This window comes from Cetorhinus maximus, chromosome 15 (assembly GCF_964194155.1).
Source record: "Cetorhinus maximus chromosome 15, sCetMax3.hap1.1, whole genome shotgun sequence".
Classification (NCBI taxonomy): Eukaryota; Metazoa; Chordata; class Chondrichthyes; order Lamniformes; family Cetorhinidae; genus Cetorhinus; species Cetorhinus maximus.
The window spans coordinates 11,563,658-11,585,325 of record NC_135893.1 but is presented as its reverse complement, the minus strand read 5'-3'; the positions used below and the strand labels follow the sequence as shown (position 1 = coordinate 11,585,325).

Here is a 21,668-nt window from a genome sequence, read left to right as displayed (position 1 = left end):
GGGAAACCATTTACAATGTCAACTAGCATGGGAGCTAGAAAGAACAATTGGATGTCAGCAGTTTAGTTGAAATAGGATGGAATACTTGGAGAAGAAGATGAGTTCAGAGAGGGCATCAAGAGAAATGGGAGGAAGCTAGAAAGAGATGCGGGGTCATGGCTAGGGGCAGGGGAGATATTGGCTTGTTGGGCAAGGGGTGGTAGTGGTAGGGGAGGCAGTGGAGGGAGCTGAGACAGCACTTGGTCTACTCTGCATTCAACTATTATTTCTGGAAGTCCATAATATGTTTAGACTGTGGGTGAGGGAAAGACCATGCGTATATGGTTAGTTGTGACATATTACTTAATTTACATTCTTTTTCTTGCTTTGCTTATTACAGTCAACTCCTGTCATTTGCGATCCCCTCTATTGCAAATTCGTTTACCCACGTGAATGTGTATGTATACCAAATCGCGGTTCATGGCCCCAAAACTTCGCTGATCCGCGATTTAGAATGTTACAATCTCATCTTTTCCACGTAGAAAGTGCACACTATTCATGTCTCTGCACATGCGCAAGTTCATCATTTGTGATTTCACCCTTCACAAGATTCCACGGGAACAGAACCCCCGTGAATGACAAAAGTTGACTGCACTCACTTTACCCATTTCCCGTTAACTTAATTTTTTTTAAGAAACAACCATTTATCATTTTGAGGGAAAATGGAACGTGGCTCATGGACACAGTTTGAAACAAAAAAAATGGGCTGCAAATAAATATAATTCCTTCAATTTTGTTTTGATTAATTTTCATTGACCTTCCTTATCATTTGCTGTCAATCAGCACCCTTCCTACCCAGTTCTGCCACAACATAAATTGAGAGTACATCAGGATTTAAATGCTAATGCTGTTAACTACAATCTCTTCATGAGAAAATCAAATTTAAATTTATGTCTAAGCCTAATGCTTCTTTTAATAGATTTTAAGTGAAATTAAATTATTTCCTACATTATCTGCAATAGCTCTAAACTCCTAGGCCTGGTCCCAAATTAAGTTAGATTTCAGATGGTTAAAAGCCAAGACAGAAAGGAACAAATGAATTCAGGACATCATAACAGAGTGTATTTTGTTCCTTGTAACCAAAAGCACCCACAGCGTGGTCACCTACAAATAAGTGATCAATGTCCTAATGGTTACAATATTATCCCAAGGGATTTTCATATGAAGAGCAGGCTACTGATTCCACGCAAATTAATGCTTATTGTATGGTTGCAATGAACTTCTTCAGTCATCCTCACTAGAATCAGAGCCAAGTCTAGCAATATTTGTTGCTGGACACTACAAAAAGAATAACCAAAATTACTGGCTTCATGGGCCACTCATGTCCGTTCACAGGGTTCTGTGGGTCAAATATATACAAATGAACAAGCCAGACCTGCTGAGTTTTTCCAGTTAATTCTGTTTTTGCTTTGGACATACATGTGTGGGCCTGGCAAATTGAAGGCTGCAACACTCTAATTGGTAGGTTTAGATCTTAAATCTGCCAATGAGAGAGTAGTCCTTTCTAAACTACCTGGGCTACAGATTCAAAACAATTAAATGAATAGTGGAATGAGTAGAGTTTAAAACAGCAACCATACACATGGGAAATGAGCCATCGGGGACTGGAGCTTTGTAGGGTGAATAATCAGAGTTTCAGTCTGTGTTCTGCAGTTTGGAAACCCCAGTGCAAAATGACTTAGGTGCTTTCTGTCACCTGAGGTATGTTTTAGTCAAAATGGGAGTGGGCCAGGGAGCTTTACTGTGACTGTGGTCAGGTGAAGACGAAAGCAAAATAAGATGAGCATGCTCAGAGGCCATAAGGATAGCTGACCCATGTAATAAGGTGCCCATAAGAATGCATTTTAAGAGCAACATTTTAATACAACAAATGTTTGTCGGTCATATAGTAAAGGTCTCTTATACTATGCCAAAGTTCTGCAATTCACAAAGAAATAAAACAAAACAATCTGATTTCCAACTGTGTAAGCTATACAAAAAAGTGATTGGACACAAGGCATGTTGTAAAAGGGTTTTGTACCCACAATGTTCACTTGGGAATTGCAAATATGCACCCTGTACAATATCTGGAGGCCTACTGTTCTCTGTCCGGTGGCCTGCCCAAATTTAACAATTTAATGGATTCAAGTCTATACCTTTACAGCTCTATGGAGAAATCCATTAGTGTGCTGAACCATCACATTGGCCTTGGAACCAACCATCAGTTATTATTTCCATTTAAATTATGCTAACAGTTTATAAAGCTGTAGCATTCTAATGCCTTTCCCTCCCAAGTATTAATTCCTCTACACTCTGCCCACTTGTTCTCCAAGACTATGCACCCATTGTTGGCAAGAGGGTGAAGGGGTAACCATGCTCCAGGTTCTGCCAATTGCATTCTGAGCCAGCTACTAAGGAGTGCAGAAGAGCCACATAAGGATGGCTGTTCAACTTTGCATCACCTAATCACCACTTCTTCGTCTTCACTCTTTCAATCGTTGTGGTATCCTTTACATGGTCTCGGCCCTTCACCTAGGTTTCTCTAGAAGAATTGCCCCTGACCCTACAGGACAGTGAACAATCTCCATTCACTCCAGTACCTGATGTCAGCCGGATAGGGAAAATGAAACTGATGTCCCACCACACTTTGGTGGCTTCCATTAATGCTATAACTTCTGGGATGAATAACAACAGAATGCTCCCTCCTTTAACAGGGAACTTTGCACAACAACGTCAAAATGACAAATTTCATTCTGAAGTCCTTCTTATGTTTCATGGAGAAAAATAGCAGCTACTTTTATGTATCTCTCAGACAAATATGCAGCAATATTCACCTGCACCTTTGCTTCAGGATCTTGAACCTTGTGATGTAAATTGTAGATTAGCTGTACTTATACAAGGAAGGTTCAAAGAACTGGTAACAGTAGAATGAGGCAGAGCTTACCTTTAGATTGTCGGTCTGCCAGGGAAAGTAATAAAAAGGAAAAAAGCAAACTAAGGTTAATGTATTTCAAGAAAAATGAATCCTTTATGTGGTACTATCTTTAACTGGTTAGAAATTAACCATACTTCACTTCCATGAATTAAACATTCATTCTATTTCGATCTAATTCAAGTTAGCTGCAAACTGTGGCAGAATGCTTTGCGTAGCTTGTGTGTCCTATTGTGTTGCAGTGGACTCCAGATTCAAAGGAATAAGAAATAAGAGGTTATAAAGTGCCAGTAATAATGAATGAACGTTTTACATGCTCACATGGCATTCTTCTGCCATTTTAACCTTAGGTTAATGCTTTTGCTAAAATAGCAAATAACAAAACTACATGGAAGTTACAACACAAAACAGGTTATTTGGCCCAACCAGTTCACACTGACATTTACAGTTATACTCACATATACCCACCCTACATTCATAAAACTTAACACCCTATTTGCTTTCTTAATGGGAATTAGACATTGCCTTGATGCATCCACTAATTTTCTGGCTATTTCTTCAGTCCAAGTCTCCTTGTCTTCCTATCTTCCATCATTATTATCCAACTCTGTTATTTTGGTGTCAGTTACCTACATAAATAACAGTAATTGGCCTTCAAAGTAATTCACATTATCGAGACTACAAAATTTGAGACACACGATAAGGCATTATATAAATCCAAGTCTCTTTTTTCCTCCAGGAGAGAGAGAGAGAGAGAGAGGAAATTGGGAGGTGGGAGGGGAGAGGATGTTTTGTAGATTCTCACTATGTTTCCTAGGCCTCTGATTTTCATTTGTCCTTGTTTCTATTCACAAGGGCCAATTTTCCAAGCTCACACAAGGAGCCTTACTGGTCAGCCACACCTAATGAAAAATCATGGACAGCATATCCATGCCTAATGGGCAAGGCTCCCATCTGCAGCACAATCATAAAAAAAACCTGGCTCTATAAGTTCCCTCCTTGGCCTGGATTTTCATCCGCAAGCCGGGAGCATTTGGGGTGGGCAGCCCTGGAAGTAATGAGGAGGATGCCGGCTGCGGAGATGGGCTGGGCAGAAGACCTGCCTCGGGTCTCCAACACCGTGTCCAAAAATTTTGTTTAAAAAGAATAAAACATAAAATATCTCTCCAGCCTTTGCTCTTCACACCCTACACACTCCCCATGGCCCATCCATGCCATCTCATGCCCTGTACCCACCCCATAACCCCTCTTATCCTTCAAGCCAACTGATGTCCCTGCACCCACCCCCTATGACCCCTCATACCCCCATGACAACCTGTGCCCATGTATCCACCCCATTGCCCTTTATAGCCCTATGCCAACTCATGCCAACCCATGCACTGCCAGCCACTACCCTTTACCCTTACACCTACCATGCCAACTCACCAGTATCGACCATGGGCAGGTCTCATGCAGAGATGAGATAGAACTCATTATTTTAAGTGTCTATTGCAGACTTCACTGTATTGAAAAAATGCTCTCATTCATGAAAACCCATTTAATCCATTTACATTCTTCCAACTACATAAAGACATTTAACAACAAACATTTCATTCAAGTATGCAATCCCTTATAACAGTCAGCATCGGAATTCATAGTCCCACTTCAAAGTGTCTTAATCACTTGTAGCTGTCAATAAAACTGTGAAATGGCAAGCACCTGGCATGATAATTGATGATTGTGAAATCAGTTATGCAGCAATAATTTAGTAATGGAAGTCCTCAGGGTTATGTCAACAGAGTGAAATCGCAAGCAATGATTTTAACACTCCAGGCACTTTTTTCAAAGATTTAAAGGGCAGGCCTTTTAAATGCTCTGACAAATTCACAGCTCCCTTTGACAGGTCCTCTTGGCACTTTTGACAGGTCTTCTTGACAGTTGATTTTGACAGGTCTATTGATAGTTAATGAGTTTATGGACTTTTTACGCACATTCATGCCTACATTCACCAATTCGAAAGGGCAGTTGCCTCCCCCAAAGGTGTCCTGGGACCAGATCCAAAGGGCTACCTTATTTTTCCAAGAGGCACCCTGGCTATCCAAAGGAATGTACAAAGTTCAGACCTGCTCTTACCAGGTCTACCTTGCACACTTTGGGTTTCACACTCCTGGGCTACCAAAATTTGACTTGCATGGAGGCAGTTGATGGTTTATAACGCCAGCTGCCTCCTTGAACCATGCATGCATGAAACACAAACTGTCCCCATTCCCGCCTCTGCAAGAATGAGAAGTGTTGGGTTTGGGAGTGGAACTTGCGATTTCTGAGCTCATCTGCCATTTTCACCACCACAGAGAGTCTCTCATGGCAAAAATCTAGGTCTATATTTTCCTCTTCTCTCTGAAGCATGTGAAAGTTATAGGCGATTTTTAAACAAAAAATAATATTGCTGGTGTGAATAATTAAACTATACTTAGTGTATTTCAGGTGAGAATGTGCAAAGATTAGCATATCATAAATATCACTTATAAATTTAAAAATTTATGAGGAAAACAATCCAATTTCAACTGCTGTAGTCTAAAAAATTATATGGGTCTTAGTTAAAAGCAGCATTAGTAAATGTCATTAACAAGTGATCGTAATATAAATTATGGAGAGTAAGAGAAAATCTATGACTATGAATCCAAGGAAATTTTGCTGGTATCTTATGAACCATTAATGGGACTAGATGTGCAGTACTGTTTGCAAGCATAGTCAACATTCTTATAGGCATTATATTGATGCTGGGGTGCTGGGACAGCAATGTCTAGGTGGAGACCAATGGCCTGTGAGAATATTCTTTCCTTTTTTCACATTTACCAACATGTTTCTGTTTGGCCAACTGGAGGGCCAATATGTCCCTTAGTTACTCTTTAAACCCAAGAAAAGCCACATCTTAAAAGTTGACAATTTACCTCCTTGATGTGGAATTTTTCAATTCAATCATTCTCTGTAAATCAGTGCCATATCTTCAGAAATAAATCATTGATAGCTTCTTCAATAATACAGAAAGTGCATGTAGAATCCACTTGGTAAGTGACCTCCTTCCTCACTACAGTTTAATCTCTCCACATGTACAGACATGTGGTCTCTCATAAACCTCAACTTAAAGGGGCTTCAGTGGTTTTTATGTTTTATTCAGGAATATAAAAAGATGCCTAGAGTTACAACTAATGTAGCTTGGAAATTGTTTGGTATGATATTATCGAGTTAACATTTCTATCAAATCCTATTGTTTCCTATTTTATTGGAGGACTTAACACATTTATAATGAATGGCTAGTGCCTTTGTTAAAATCATCGGCAGAGGAATTTGATGTAAACATATTAAGGATTTGAAAAACAATATTACACAGGGAAATTTAAAGCTGTTTATGTAACAAGATCACATTCCAGCTAACTTTTAGGGATGGATCTTATATAACACGTCACATTTGCCTGCTCTACAATGATATACCACAGATACAGTCTGCGTGGAATAAGTGGACATAGTATGCTCTGAGAAACTGCCCTTTGTCAGCTTTAGACTGACAATGCATCCATTTGTAGTGGATGAAAATGCAAGCCTTTTAGTGTAGTAAGCTGATTAAGTAGTGCAGTGGAGCCTATGAGTGAACAATGTGATCATGAACAATGACAGTGCACTGCACCATAGAGATGGGCACCACCAGCGCAATCCCTTAATGGCAATAGGATAACTGTTATTAAGGCTACTGCAGCTAATTCAAAAAACAGCAGAGAATCAACAACAGAAATCAAACGACAGGCATTGATTTTGGACCATCTGGAGAGGCACTTAGTGAAAGATAAAATCATTGATGAAAGATGTAACATCCCTCACCACTTTCAACTAAGTTTCAGCAGCAAATTCAAAAGGGCCACAGACATATGACTCAGAGATAGGGATATCATCACTGCAAGAACAGGAGACATTCAAGCAACCCTCCTGCACATTCACATAACAAGTAGGAATGAGCACTAAATGTTGCCATGCCAAGGCCACTCTGTTAACAAATCTGTGACCAAATTTTAAAAGCTCTGATGTTCTTTTGTTTGGGGCCTGTCATATGCCATGGAAGGGAATTGTTGAACTAAAGGAGGTAGAAGAAACATTACTTTCATAATACAGAGCAGCAAAGAATCCTTAGTTGTTACAGGCTACAGGTAGCAGTGAAGCCAAAAGCAGCATTAACTGAAAAAAATGACAAGAGTGCTGAGAAATCTGATGGGGATACATAAGATGATTAAGGAGTGATCTAATTGAGGTGATTAAGATGATTAAATTAATTGACAGCGTAGATAGAGAGAAACTATTTCCTCTTGTGGGAGAGTCCAGAACAAAGGGGCATAACCTTAAAATTAGAGCTAGGACATTTAAGGTCGATTTCAGGAAGCACTTCATCACACAAAGGGTAGTGGAAATCTTGAAAGCTATCTGCCAAAAAGCTGTTGAGGTTAGAACAACTGAAAGTTTCAAAATTTAGATTAATAGATTTTTGTTAGGGAAGATATGAAAGGTTATGGAATAAAAGGTGGGTAGATGAGTTAAGGCTCAGATTAACCATGATTGAATTGAATGGCAGGGCAGGCTATGGTCTGAGGGCCCTTAGCTTCTTCCTTGAACAGAGGCCCCAACAATCCCCATCCACCACTACTCTCCTCCGTCTGGCTGAACTTGTTCTCACACTGAACAATTTCTCCTTTAACTCCTCTCACTTCCTCCAAATAAAAGGTGTGGCTATGGGTACCCGCATGGGCCCCAGCTATGCCTGTCTCTTTATGGGGTATGTGAAACATTCCTTGTTCCAGTCCTACTCCGGCCCCCTCCCACAACTCTTTCTCCGGTACATCGATGATTACTTCGGTGCTGCTTCATGCTCTCGTCGGGACCTGGAAAAATTTATTAATTTTGCTTCCAATCTCCACCCCTCCATCATCTTCACATGGTCCATCTCTGACACTTCTCTTCCCTTCCTTGACCTCTCTGTCTCAATTTCTGATGATAGACTGTCCACCAATATCCATTACAAGCCTACCGACTCCCACAGCTACCTCGACTACAGCTCCTCACACCCCGCTTCCTGTAAAGACTCCATCCCATTCTCTCAGTTCCTTCGCCTCCATCGCATCTGTTCTGATGACGCTACCTTCAAAAACAGCTCCTCGGACATGTCCTCCTTCTTCCTTAACCGAGGTTTTCCATCCACGGTCGTTGACAGGGCCCTCAACCGTGTCCGGCCCATATCCCGCGCATCCTCCCTCACGCCTTCTCCTCCTTCCCAGAAACATGATAGGGTCCCCCTTGTCCTCACTTATCACCCCACCAGCCTCCGCATTCAAAGGATCATCCTCCGCCATTTCCGCCAACTCCAGCATGATGCCACCACCAAACACATCTTCCCTTCACCCCCCTTGACGGCATTCCGTAGGGATCGTTCCCTCCGGGACACCCTGGTCCACTCCTCCATCACCCCCTACTCCTCAACCCCCACTTATGGCACCTCCCCATGCCCACGCAGAAGATGCAACACCTGCCCCTTCACTTCCTCTCTCCTCACCGTCCAAGGGCCCAAACACTCCTTTCAAGTGAAGCAGCATTTCACTTGCATTTCCCCTAACTTAGTCTACTGCATTCGTTGCTCCCAATGCGGTCTCCTCTACATTGGAGAGACCAAACGCAAACTGGGCGACCGTTTTGCGGAACACCTGCGGTCTGTCCGCAAGAAAGACCCAAACCTCCCTGTCGCTTGCCATTTTAACACTCCACCCTGTTCTCTTGCCAACATGTCTGTCCTTGGCTTGCTGCATTGTTCCAGTGAAGCCCAACGCAAACTGGAGGAACAGCACCTCATCTTCCGACTAGGCACTTTACAGCCTTCTGGGCTGAATATTGAATTCAACAACTTTAGATCTTAAACTCCCCCTCCCCCCATCCCCACCCCGTTTCTTTCCCCCCCCCACCCGCCTTTTTTTTTCAATAATTTATATAGATTCTTCTTTCCCCACCTATTTCCATTATTTTTAAATCTAAAACTAAAACCTTTAGACTTTCCACCCCACCCCCACTAGAGCTGTACTTTGAATATCCTGTCTTGCATTCTTAATTAGCACTTTTCTCAAAGACCACCACCTTCAACACCTCTTTGACCCTTTTGTCTCTGACATCTTTTGATTATCTGCTCACACCACACCCTCAATGTGTCTCTTCCCCCCCACCCACCTTAAACCAATTTATATTTCTCCCTTGTTGAAACTATGCTTCAGTTCTGCTGAAGGGCCATGAGGGCTCGAAACGTTGACTGATTTCTTCTCCGCCGATGCTGCCAGACTTGCTGAGTTTTTCCAGGTAATTCTGTTTTTATTTTGTTTTGAATGGCCTTCTCCTGTTCCTATGTCTGAAGCTCGAGGAAAATCTAGGGGAGCAATTTAAAAAGTATATCACTGAAACTCACTAACAGAGGGGGGAAACAACAGCTAGGCTTTTTACTCTTGATCACTATCCAATAATTCCTGCTGGGAAAGTTAAGACATCCATGCCATCAGGAGAGCAGAAAATTGGAAATACCTACCTGCGAATCCAATCTAAGATTAAAATCCACCAAGGTAGCTATTCTGCAAGTGGTTAGCATGTAATTTTGCACTTCATTACATAACTTGATAATGATCAAACTGAGCAATTTCTTTGTCCCCCCACGTATACAGTGCATTTCAACTAAGCCATTTATTTGGCATCAGCTTTCCCTACACGTCCACCCAAAATAGACCTATAAGCTTCAAACAAAACCCTACAGATTAGCCTTCTAATCAAACTTGCTAAAATTCCTGGTAATTATGTTTTTAATTGGTTGTCTTCAGAGTTCATTCTTAGTTATTTTTGCTCTGTTTTTCACTAATACACTACAGGTGCAAGTAATTTTCCTTTTTTAAGAGAGCATTAGTTCAGAGGGACTAAGTATTGGGGATGGTGTATAACTGCCTCAATGTCGTGTCATACCTCAGCTATGTCACTTTTCTGAATAAATGGCTAAATGGAAGATTCCACAGGAGAATCCTTGAACTAAAACTATTGAACCATCTTGGGAGAATGTGATGAAATAACAAAAAAAAGAAAAACTTACCTTAAGTTTAAATTGGAGTTGTAGTTCGGGAACTACAGTTCCAATTGGGCCTCGGGACTTCTGTGCATGCGCTGGCTGGGAAAGGGCCGCCCATGCACAGTTGGTGTCTTCCACGTCTTCAGGCTGAGAACAGGCCTTCTGCACATGCGCAGTTCATTTCTTTAATGTCTTTAGGCCGGGAACTGACCCTGCGCACATGCGCAGAAGAAAAGTGAAACAGCATAAAGCTGCAGGCCAGGTGACCTGAAGAGGAGCATCATTGCAGAGAAGGTACACCAGGGAGCAGGACACAGGTAGGAGGATAGGGAGAAGGTCCCAATCAAAGAAGAAGATCCCAATCAAAGAAGAAGATCCCAAACCAGGAAGTGGGGCACAAACAGGTCCCAGCGGGAGGTTTCAGGAAAGGGACAAAGACAGAGATCAGAAACAGATCCTGGTAATTAAAGTTGAGATAAGGAACAAAGCACTAGGCTCTGAAATAAAGAGGGAGAGCTGCGGGGAACAAACTTGGAAGCAAAGTGGGCTCAAGAGAAGTCTGAAGATCTGAGAGGGCAGCCAAAGATTGGTGACTCCGTGCTGAGGGCCATAAGGGTAAAAGTATCCTTTTGGAGCAGGATCCTTGGCATGGCCGAGGATCTGAAAGTGTGCTTGGAAGGTGAAGCGTGAGTGTAAACGGAGATCCAGAGGAAAGGAATCTCAGAAGGCGAGACAGAAATCCTGGGGGTGAATCCTGGTGAAGTTGTCCAGGAGAGGGAGACATGAGGGAGAGAATTCCCAGGCGAGTTTCAAATGTGGAGATTGGAAACCCCTGTGAGAAATACAATCGGCGGGGTTTTCTGCACCCGCCTGCCGCCGCAATCTTCTGGTCCCGCCGCAAGTCAATGGACTTCTGGCTGGGGCATCGCCTCGCCCGCGGTGGGTCCCACCCGCGACAGAGCCAGAAAATCCCAGCCAGTGTTTCAGTGAGACCGGTTGGCTCATGGTGTGACAAGGGCCTGGGTGGGTTGCTGAGAAATCCACAGAATCTGCTTTGGTCACAATGTCATTTACTTTGTAGTGTAGTGTGTCTGTCCACAATTCGCCAGTTGGTTCACAAGTACTGCATACTTACCCCGAATGTTAGAGTATAAGATAGATATGATAAATTGTTTTATCTTTTTGAATTCATATGTGCCTGGAAAGAGATGGCTGAGGCAAAGGAATAGTGAATGTTTGAATCATTTTCTTGTGTTTGTATTGGGACCTTTCCAACCTTTTTGTCTGATATAATATAGTTCATTTTTCTTTTTAATAAATGTTTTATTCTTTGTGTGAAAAGTTCATCATCATGCTCCTGTGAATTTGTTCAGTAACTTACCTCCACAGTTTCTTAAAAAATATATAAAAGTTAGGTTCTATCAAGCCAGGTTTCATTCTGGGATCTGACTTGTCCAGTATTAACATCAGCTGGGATCGTAACAAGAAGCAAATGAAATGCTGAAGTCTGTCCTCCGGCTAAAAAAACTCACCAAGCATTTTACTGCTGGTCTTATTTTCCATTTTATAGTTCTCAGGAAGATTTGAAGGTCATTTATTTAACTTGAATGTCACATATTTAAGCTCCTGACTGTTTGAAGTATCATTTTCACACCATGAGGCGTGATCCTTTACCAAGAAATAAACCAGTAAATGGGTAATTGGGTTTAGGAATTGGAGTTGACAAGAGAGATTACATCTGAAGGTCAATTCTTCACAAGTTGCTACCCATATATAATTTATATATCACACACACGGAACCCTTTTAATATCAAACATGCATGATTTCCAATATGTTAAAATATCACATTTGATTAATATATTTTTTAAAAAATGATAATTGCTTCATAAAAGAATACCTTTAAAGTTGGTGCCGGTGACAAAATCAATCAACATTAATAAAACTCTCAGTTTTGGGGCCAGATTTTCATCTCCCGTTGGAGCTGCACATTGAGTTGTGCAATGTGAACTCTGCCTTCCCGACCACATGCCATTTTTGTGTGGCCTCTTGGCAAGTCGAGAAGGTCTTGGGTGCAAAACCACACACACCTCTTCCGAGGTTGGGTCCCCATTGTGAGGACCACCAGAAAATTGTATTTTCTCCCACACACTATTTTCGTGTGGTGGTCTGTGTTTTATAAATCCTAAAAAAAAAACATGCCTCCTAGAGAGTTTGTGACCACTGGGGGAAGCCTGTTAAGGAGTGGGGATCATTCTGTAACGTAAGTGTAAAATGCTTTGACACCTTCAGATTCCACTATTAGATGCTGTACTGCAATGCAATTTTGTTTTCAATACAGTGATTCATCATAGCGCTCTGTCCTACAAAGGTAAATTAACCATTACATTGACCACCATTGTGTAGGTTTTGAAATGTATTACAACACTTTTTCCATTGGATTGTGCCATAATGTAGTTAAAAATGTAGAAAAATATCCTGACAGCTTCTGCTGTCATGTTTTGTGCTGTGATTTAAAACAAATGACAGCTCTGGCTGTTTAAAAAAAAACACTGCTTTTGAAAGTTGAAAAATATCTGCTCCTGCTCCCCTCCATTGACCAACAGGCATGCTGCTTTTAAGTTGAAATGGTACACCATTCTGTTCTGTTAGTTTCAGGAAATGTAACTAGAAGCTTTTGCTATGACAGCTGTAGCCATTATGAAAGCTTGGCTGGTTTCCAAAATTGCTAATGGTTTCAGCTCAGCAGGTGGTTTATTGACCCAAGTAGGACAGAAAATAAGAGGCTGAAATAACATAATGTGCCTTCGATGTGGTTTCTTGTTTGTTTACAAACCTACTTGGCACTTAAAGGATTATAACATTTTTTGTCCCAGAATAGTTTTTTTTTAAAGTATCAATGATAGTGTTTTTGAATTCAGGGATTTATGAGATTGTTAGAGGTTTAATTTTTTCCAATGACTTTAAAATTATTCTCATTGCTATTGCATGACTCCTAAGGACTGCACATAATGCAAGCTGATTGAGTGGCAATGGAGGATATATGGGAGTGTGGAGGTGACATGGGAGATCTGAGGGAACATGGGGTGGCATGGGGGCCAGGTGGGGCTGAGGGAGCACGGAGGTGGCATGGGCATCTGAGGTGGCAGTATGGCATGGGCAATCTGAGGGGCCATGGGGATGGGTGGGGTGCTGAAGGGTGAGGTTTAAGGGGGCCTTAAACGATGTTGGGAACTGGGCTGCTGTTTTTGAGGACTGAGGAGTGCCTTCTAACTGGCCCATCTCCACAACCACACTCCTTGTGCACTCCACTGCAGATTGCAAAATGCACTACAAACCCCACCCTTGTGTGAAAAGTCAAAATTTCTTGGCAAAGTCATGCGTGTGCATTTCAGAAGGCGCAAAAGTGTGCAGGTTGTGTTTTCCCCGAATCCACACAAAAATCTGGGTCATGGTGTTTGAAAAGTGACAGCTTTCTTATCATGCAACTTCATTTGTGACAGATTTACAGCTGTAACAAAAGCTCTACATATGCTTGAATTGTGAAATGAGTAGCAGAACCTCCATTCTCCTACAACTCTGGTCTTCTGATTTTCATCTTTTACTTTTGACCTGAATTTTTCTCTGATTTGGGTGAAAGTAGCTGTGAGTGAATGGAACGATGAGCTGAAGTGTTCCCTGCACTAGGTGGCTGCATGTGCCACACCAGAGCTGTAATGAGCTGATGTTGTGTTTTCATGTTTTATTGGGTTTAACCTAAAATTGACACAACTTTTATTCAGCATTATTAATGTGTTTTATCAAGTTGAAATTAAGATTAGAAAGCTTAATTTGAAGTGCCATTGTGTTCTAAACAACTTACATGAGCATTGTAAAAAGGTAAAAGCAATATGATAGGGTGATACTGATCAAATGATTACCTCACAACTCTCTCTCAGATCATTATAAAAATGGAAATAAACGTAAATGTGCAGCTTACCCACACTGATGACAGGCAAGATGATATCTTCGCTCCTTTGCTTGGTCTCTAGTCGGTCCAGTTTCTGAGCTTCGTACCTCTTTCTACCTTCCTCCTGCTGTTCTGGACTTGTATACTTTTAAAGTGTACAGGAAGAAAAGCAGAAAATTCCATGTTTATTATGCGACTTTACTTTTACTAAGCAGCATATTTGATTATTCTAGTCAAACTTTTTATTGCTCCTCAACAATTTCTCAAAAGATCTACTTCCAAAATCAATAGCAACAGTGGCTTACAACTGTAGAGCACTTTTTTACTTGATAGAACATCTGAAGGGGCTTCACATCTCTACCATCAATATTGAGGGGAGGGATTTGGGGGGGGTGGGGTGCAGTTGGTTGGTGGGGAAACGAAAACAAAAGCAATATACGCTAGATGCTAGAAATCTGAAATCAAAACAGAAAATGATGAAACACCAAACAGATCAGGTAGTATCTGTGGGGAAAGAAACAGATCTACATTTTGGGTTGGTGATCCTTCAACTGAAAATCAGACTTTAGTCTCACAGAGTTTTACATTGACATGGTGTCATCTGCAGTAGGCAAGTGATACTCAGATAGCCAATGCGGCATATCAATATAAAAATGACAGTTAGTCAACATTGTTGGGGCAGAACAAAGGGAACTTTAATTTATGAAAAGTGGAAAAAACATGCAATACCCAGGATCTGGAAAATATCTGGAAAAATCTGTGCCCCAAAATCAGTCCATTCCGTGAAACGCTTTGAAACATTTCAGTGATAAGGCACAAAATAAAATACAAATATTTCTAGTTTATTACACCCTGCATCTTAATGGCCATAAGGTGCACTTAACAAATTAAATGACAAAAAAATTACATTGATAATTCATTACCGCAAATCATTTATAAGCCTATAACATTCCAAGAAAGATTACAGGATCAATTTTAATTTAGGCATAGTACGAGTAGTTGTGTGCCCTTCCACCCATCTCCTGCTGCTCCTGCTGGAGACCAGAGCCACTTTGAGGGTTGGGTCTCATTGTGTAGTTTGATCCAGCAAGCTAGATGGGCCAAGTCAGTGCTATGGTGCAGCTTGCCGATTGAGGAAGATGGGAAATTGGTTGATTGAAGAAGGCAGGGGCAGGCACAGCAAGGGACCAAGAGGTTTTGTAAGGCCAGGAGAAGCATTAGCCCTCTTAATCCTATGAAAATAAAGACAACAAAGGTCCTAGGTCATTTTTTGAATGGCCTCCAATAGTTCTTTAAGGACTACAGGTCAGGTTGCTCAACACCAGTACAAATCTCAACTGTGGAATACAGTTAAGCTATATATCCTCCTCTTTTTGGTACTACAATTTCAAGGAACCAAGATCTGGGTACACCATGTCCTTTAGTTTGTATCTGACAGAAATGCTCTCAAAGTAAAAAGCAAGCTTCCTCCAGACACAAGGTCGTGGGAAACAATCTGGCTGTGAGAAGTAATGGAAATATAATACAGTTAACGGGAGGACTGAACAGAATGTCAAAAGTTCAATGAGAGGAAGTGCAGACCAGTGCTGATGATATAAAGCCATGGATTTTTAAACCAAGTATCTTATATTTTTGAAGTGTTATTCTGAAATAGAAATGGTTACATTGAGTATTTCCTGAACTTACTTTGCCATTCTTTTCAGCTGTCTATTTTCTGTGACAATTTCCAAATGTTCTTCAATCTTTAGTGTTGTCGTAAGATTATGATGATAATTGTTAATGAACTGTTATTAAATATGTTAACTGTACTTAAGAACACCAGGTCTTTTTTTCAAATCTCAAACTGAATGGATGAAATTTTCCCAGTTCAATTGAGGCACGTTCAGAGGCAAAGGTTGTGTGGCTGGGAAAATTGCAGAAAATGAAGATGGATTGGGATCTGAATGTCAGCTCGACCCCTCCCAGCTTTCCCGGGTTGTGTTGGGAGTGGAATGGACAGCCCTGAGGCTGAGGCAGGAGGCCAACTGAAGTACGTAGGTTGCAATTAGGAGTTATTTTCCATGGGTTCCCTCTTTCCCAACAGAGCAGGAGTTCAATGCTGTGTCTCCAACCCAGCAGGTTGGAGAAGGCAAGTGCACACAGGGAAGAATATCCTCAGTCAAACTGACAAACTGTGGAGGTTCTGACCAGTCACATTGAAGAGCTCCAGCCATGGCCAGGTGAGAGGCTGCTGTCCAAAACAGTTCTTCTGTCAGACAGTGCTATCACTGCTTGATAGGTGGTTGCCAACTGCTTGGAAGAAACTTCACCTGTCCAGAATTCACCCATCTTCAGGTGCATTTCCCTGCTGCTAGCCTACAGACCTCTGCTCAGGGTCTAGGGTAGCAGCCTCACCACTGCCAACAGCAGCAGCAGCTGCTTTCTCCTCAGCCGAATGTCCCTCCACAGGGCAGAAGGATGGCCACGAGATCCAAATGGAGGTAAGACCCCTAACACATTGGCCCATAGCTTCCGTTCCCTGATGCGTTGTACGTGGGTGAGGGGGTATACCCCAAAGATGAGCAGGGGGGATACCCCAAAGATGAGCAGGGGGAGCCCCCACCCCCAGGGCCCCCCATGTAAGGATTGCATGGCAATTGCCCAGAAAGTTCAAACTTCCGTTGGGCCATTACCCTGCAATGGGACCTATCCACCATGCCGATTTAAATTGCAGTCTTCAGATGGTTCCGACTATCTTACAGGAATTGTTAGCCAGGAAATGTTAGAAGAATTCAAACCACTTCTAACTTGTGACCGCCCTGACCACCTGAAAACCTACCACACTCCGACCCCCCACAATTGCCCTCCTGAATCCCAACTACCCCCAGCCTGCCCTCCTGATCCTGACTACCCTCAACTCCCCAACTACCCCCACCAACCACACCCCCAATGTTCATCCTCCACCACTGACCACCTGACCCATCCCCCGCTGACTACCTGGCCACCCGACACCCCCCCACTGACCACCTGAACACCGCCCCCCCCAAACCCATCACACCACCACCTGCCGCCCCCACCCCCCCGCCCCAACCCATCCCACCTCACCATCCTGCCTACCTTACATACTTACCCTCTCCCTGGCTTCTCAAAGTGGCTGGACCTTTAAACCTACCTGCTTTACGGCAACCAGTGCCGCAAAAGGGGGCATATCTTCCTCTCTCCCGACTCTCCTGCACTCGACTGAAGACCCTGGGAACTTGCTGCACTGCACTATTCTCACCCAGCCCGAGTCAGAAGGTCAGGCGAGAAAGGTGCAGTTGCATTTTACTGTAAGTGAATAGGAGCGGGGGTGGGATTGGGCAGCTTCCTAGGTCTCCTCTCCATTCTGTGGGTGCTGCAGCCTGAAAAAGCCAAGTGTTGCTGAACTTTTCAAAACATGTTACGGTCCCTTTATGGAAAATGGTGGCAAGGTGGCAGTGTTACTGGACTAGTAACCCAGAGGCCCAGTCTAATGCTCTGGAGACATGGGTTCAAATCCCACCAGGGCAGCTGGTGAAATTGAAATCCAATCAATCTAACATCTGGAATTGAAATCAGACATGCTGACCATGGAACTATTGTTAATTGTCAGAAAAAACCCATCTGGTTCACTAACGTCCCTTTCTTTAAGGAAGGAAATATGCCATCCTTACCTGATCTGGCCTACATTTGACTCCAGACCCACAGCAATGTGTTTGACTCTTAACTGCCCTCTGAAATGGCCTAGCAAGTCACTTAGTTCAAGGGAAATTAGGGATGGGTAACAAGTGCTGGCCTTGTCAGTGATGCCTGCATCCCATAAAAAGAATAAAGGAAATAAATCCTTTCTCTGACAAAATGGCTGGATCAGCTTTCCCACCTTCCCTAATTGATTGGGCAGCCTGGAGGCAGGCTGTTAAATGGTTGCTTTGGTAAAGAGCAGCTGGAAGGCCCAGGTTCCAGTCTTGTGTCAGAGACGAAGGCAGTAAGATTCTGCCCAATCAGACTACTTTGAAAAATAATCTCAATTAAAATATTCATTCAGACACAAAGATATCATGCTTAAAAGAGATGCTAAAATATGTCTATGAAAGAATTCAACATATCCAGATCATGACACAAATCCAATCAAAACAAATTAATTCATGCACTTCTGTTCACCCGAATGAAACCCTTTCATTTTCCAAGAGGTACCATAAGACCACAAGACATAGGAGCAGAAATTAGGCCATTCGGCCCATCGAGTCTGCTCCGCCATTCAATCATGGCTGATAAGTTTCTCAACCCCATTCTCCCGCATTCTCCCCATAACCTTTGATCCCCTTACCAATCAAGAACCTATCTATCTCGGTCTTAAATACACTCAATGACCTGGCCTCCACAGCCTTCTGTGGCAATGAATTCCATAGATTCACCACTCTCTGGCTAAAGAAGTTTCTCCTCATCTCTGTTCTAAAAGGTCTTCCCTTTACTCTGAGGCTGTGCCCTCGGGTCCTAGTCTCTCCTACTAATGGAAACATCTTCCCCACGTCCACTCTATCCAGGCCTTTCAGTATTCTGTAAGTTTCAATCAGATCCCCCCTCATCCTTCTAAACTCCATCGAGTATAGACCCAGAGTCCTCAAACCTTTCTCATATGTTAAGCCTTTCATTCCTGGGATCATTCTCGTGAACCTCCTCTGGACCCTCTCCAGGGACAGCACATCCTTCCTGAGATACAGGACCCAAAATTGCTCACAATATTCTAAATGTGGTCTGACCAGAGCCTTATAAAGCCTCAGCAGCACATCCTGCTTTTATATTCTAGTCCTCTCGAAATAAATGCCAACATTGCATTTGCCTTCCTAACTACCGACTCAACCTGCAAGTTAACCTTAAGAAAATCCGGGACTAGGACTCCCAAGTCCCTTTGCACTCCAGATTTCTGAATTCTCTCCCCATTTAGAAAATAGTCTATGCCTCTATTCTTCCTACCAAAGTGCATGACCTCACACTTGTCCACGTTGTATTCCATCTGCCACTTCTTTGCCCATTCTCCTAACCTGTCCAAATCTTTCTGCAGCCTCCCCGCCTCCTCAATACTACCTGTCCCTCCACCTATCTTTGTATCATCTGCAAACTTAGCCAGGATGCCCTCAGTTCCTTCATCTAGACCATTAATGTATAAAGTGAAAAGTTGTGGTCCCAACACTGACCCCTGCGGAACTCCACTAGTCACCGGCCGCCATCCTGAGAAGGACTCCCTTATCCCCACTCTCTGCCTCCTGCCAGACAGCCAATCTTCTATCCATGCTAGTACCTTGCCTCTAACACCATGGGCTCTTATCTTACTGAGCAGCCTCCTGTGCGGCACCTTGTCAAAGGCCTTCTGGAAGTCCAAGTAGATAACTGGCTCTCCTTTGTCTAACCTACTCGTTACCTCCTCAAAGAATTACCAATCGATATGTTGTTTATTTACAGTATTTACTGCCTTTATCTCGGATTTTCAGCATTTGAGCTTATCCTTTAACGCTGCACCAGTTGTGTACAACAGCAGTGTGACAAGATAAAAGCAAAATACTGCGGATGCTGGAAATCTGAAACAAAAACAAAAATAGCTGGAAAAACTCAGCAGGTCTGACAGCGTCTGCGGTGAGGAACACAGTTAACATTTTGAGTCTGTATGACTCTTCATCAGAACTAAGGAAAAATAGAAATGAGATGAAATATAAGCTGGTTGAGAGGGGTGGGACAGGGAGAGCTGGATAGAGGGCCAGTGTAACAAGATTAGTTTCTTCTCCCTCCCATCCCCAGGGAATAGATGGTATAGCTTTTTTTCAGCTGGCACTAGCACATTGGACCAAATAGCCTCCCTCTCTGTCATAAATGTCTACGGTTCCATGAGCAGAAAAGGCTTGTCAAACAACTTCTCGTAGATATAGTGTCCCTTTAACTTACAAAACTTCACACTTAATCACACTGCTGTTGGTTGACGTCCCCTAATAGGTAGAGGATGTCTTCTGTAGTTAAGAAATAAATGTTGCATTTATATAGTGCTTTTCATGACCACGGGACATCTCAAAGCATTTTAAAGCCAACGAACAATCCTTTCCAATAGAAACAAATGACAGAAAAAGAAAAGCCACAATGCCCTGACAAATGTTTACTTCTCAACCAACATATCTTAAACAGGTTATCTGGTCATTATTACACTGCTGTTTGTGGGACCCTGCTGTGCACAAATTGGCTGCTGAGTTTCAAATATTACAACAGTGATCACATTTCAAAAGTACTTCATTGTCTGTGAATAGCTGTAGGATGTCCCAAGGTTATGAAAGGCAGTGTATAAATGCAAGTCTTTCTTCCTTTTGCTGTAGAGTTGTCAAAAAGCAAATCTAACCTTTAATTTCCCAGACTAATGCAAATTAGTTTTGAGTAAGCTGTAACACTGAAATGGCAGCTCCCACTGCTCCTTAGTTCTGAATGTAATCAGAACTCAGGCCTCAATGGAAATCAACAGTGCTTTCTTGGATTTACTGATGGAATTCTATTGTTTAATCATTCTAACTCTCCTTTCAACTGGTTACATTTATCAGAGATTATATATTGAAAGGCTATATTTAATTAGTAAGCTTATAACATGTACCACCTAGCTTTAAGTTGCACCTAGAAAAAAGCAAAAAACTGCAGATGCTGGAAATCTAAAACAAGAACAAAAATACCTGGAAAAACTCAGCAGGTCTGGCAGCATCTGCGGAGAGGAACGCAGTTAACTGCTGAGTTTTTCCAGGTATTTTCGTTTTTGTTTAAGTTGCACCTAATACTTTGAAGGTGTACTTGCACTGCACCCACCACCCCCTACCCCCACCTCCTGACTCCCTCTGCACCCACATAAGCCATTAGATGAGTGAAGGTAGTTCTGGGAAATTGATTATTTCATTTTCCCCCCACTTACAGTAGAAAGCACCATAAGGAGGGCTTAATTTACAATGACATGACAATATGCCTCAGCTCCAATGTGAGAACAGCACTGGTTATGTTATTTTCACTTCTCACACAGGGGGAAAACAGTTGTTTAATCTCATGAGTCAGATGTCTCAGCAAAAACCTTACACTAGGGAAGAAAGGGGGCTTCTTCCACAATTGGAATTAAACTACGTTATTGAAAAAGAGCAGAGGATCATTCTCTATATCTGGCTGTGCTGCACCTGGCTGTTCAATGCTCAATTTTGACTTAATAAAAATACACTCGCTAGCATCCACCAATTTTTCAGGTGCCTGCTGTGAAAATGGGCACTGCAGCATATACCATTAGACATTTTATATTTGATTAGTTTTATTCACTCATTCTATTTTCATTTCTGACTGTTTCAGCCAGCTGTTGTGTGTGAATTTTGCGTTAAACAGTAAGGGTAACATGGTCCTTTGCCCAATCTTAATATAAAAGCCACATCCCAAAAATAGATATTTGCTTGTATAGCCCATCCAATATTTACCAACCACTCATAACCATTTCAATACATTCTTCTCTAGAGGAAAGACCTATTTTAGTTCAGTCAGGTGCGATGGTCATTCACAAACTGTGGTAGCTGATTCAATGGTAATTTTCAAAAGAGAACTGGATAAGAAATTGAAGGGAAGAAATTTGCAAAAGCTATGAGGGAAGAGCAGGTGAGGCAACTGAATA

At 42.3% G+C, this 21,668-nt stretch overlaps 1 protein-coding gene across 4 annotated transcripts in view; it reads right to left on the bottom strand.

The window, feature by feature from the left end:
* The window catches only part of acot7 (acyl-CoA thioesterase 7), a 242,897-nt gene that overhangs the window by 133,694 nt on the left and 87,535 nt on the right, over positions 1-21,668 (bottom strand). For 2 of the 4 annotated variants that reach the window (XM_078557882.1, XM_078557880.1), the window contains 2 exons: positions 14,036-14,150; positions 2,963-2,977 (listed from right to left, as the gene is read on the bottom strand). In XM_078557882.1, coding sequence (XP_078414008.1) covers positions 2,963-2,977; positions 14,036-14,150 — 130 coding nt within the window. The remainder of the gene's footprint in view (positions 1-2,962; positions 2,978-14,035; positions 14,151-21,668) is intronic. The other 2 variants (XM_078557881.1, XM_078557883.1) reach the window with 1 other exon arrangement.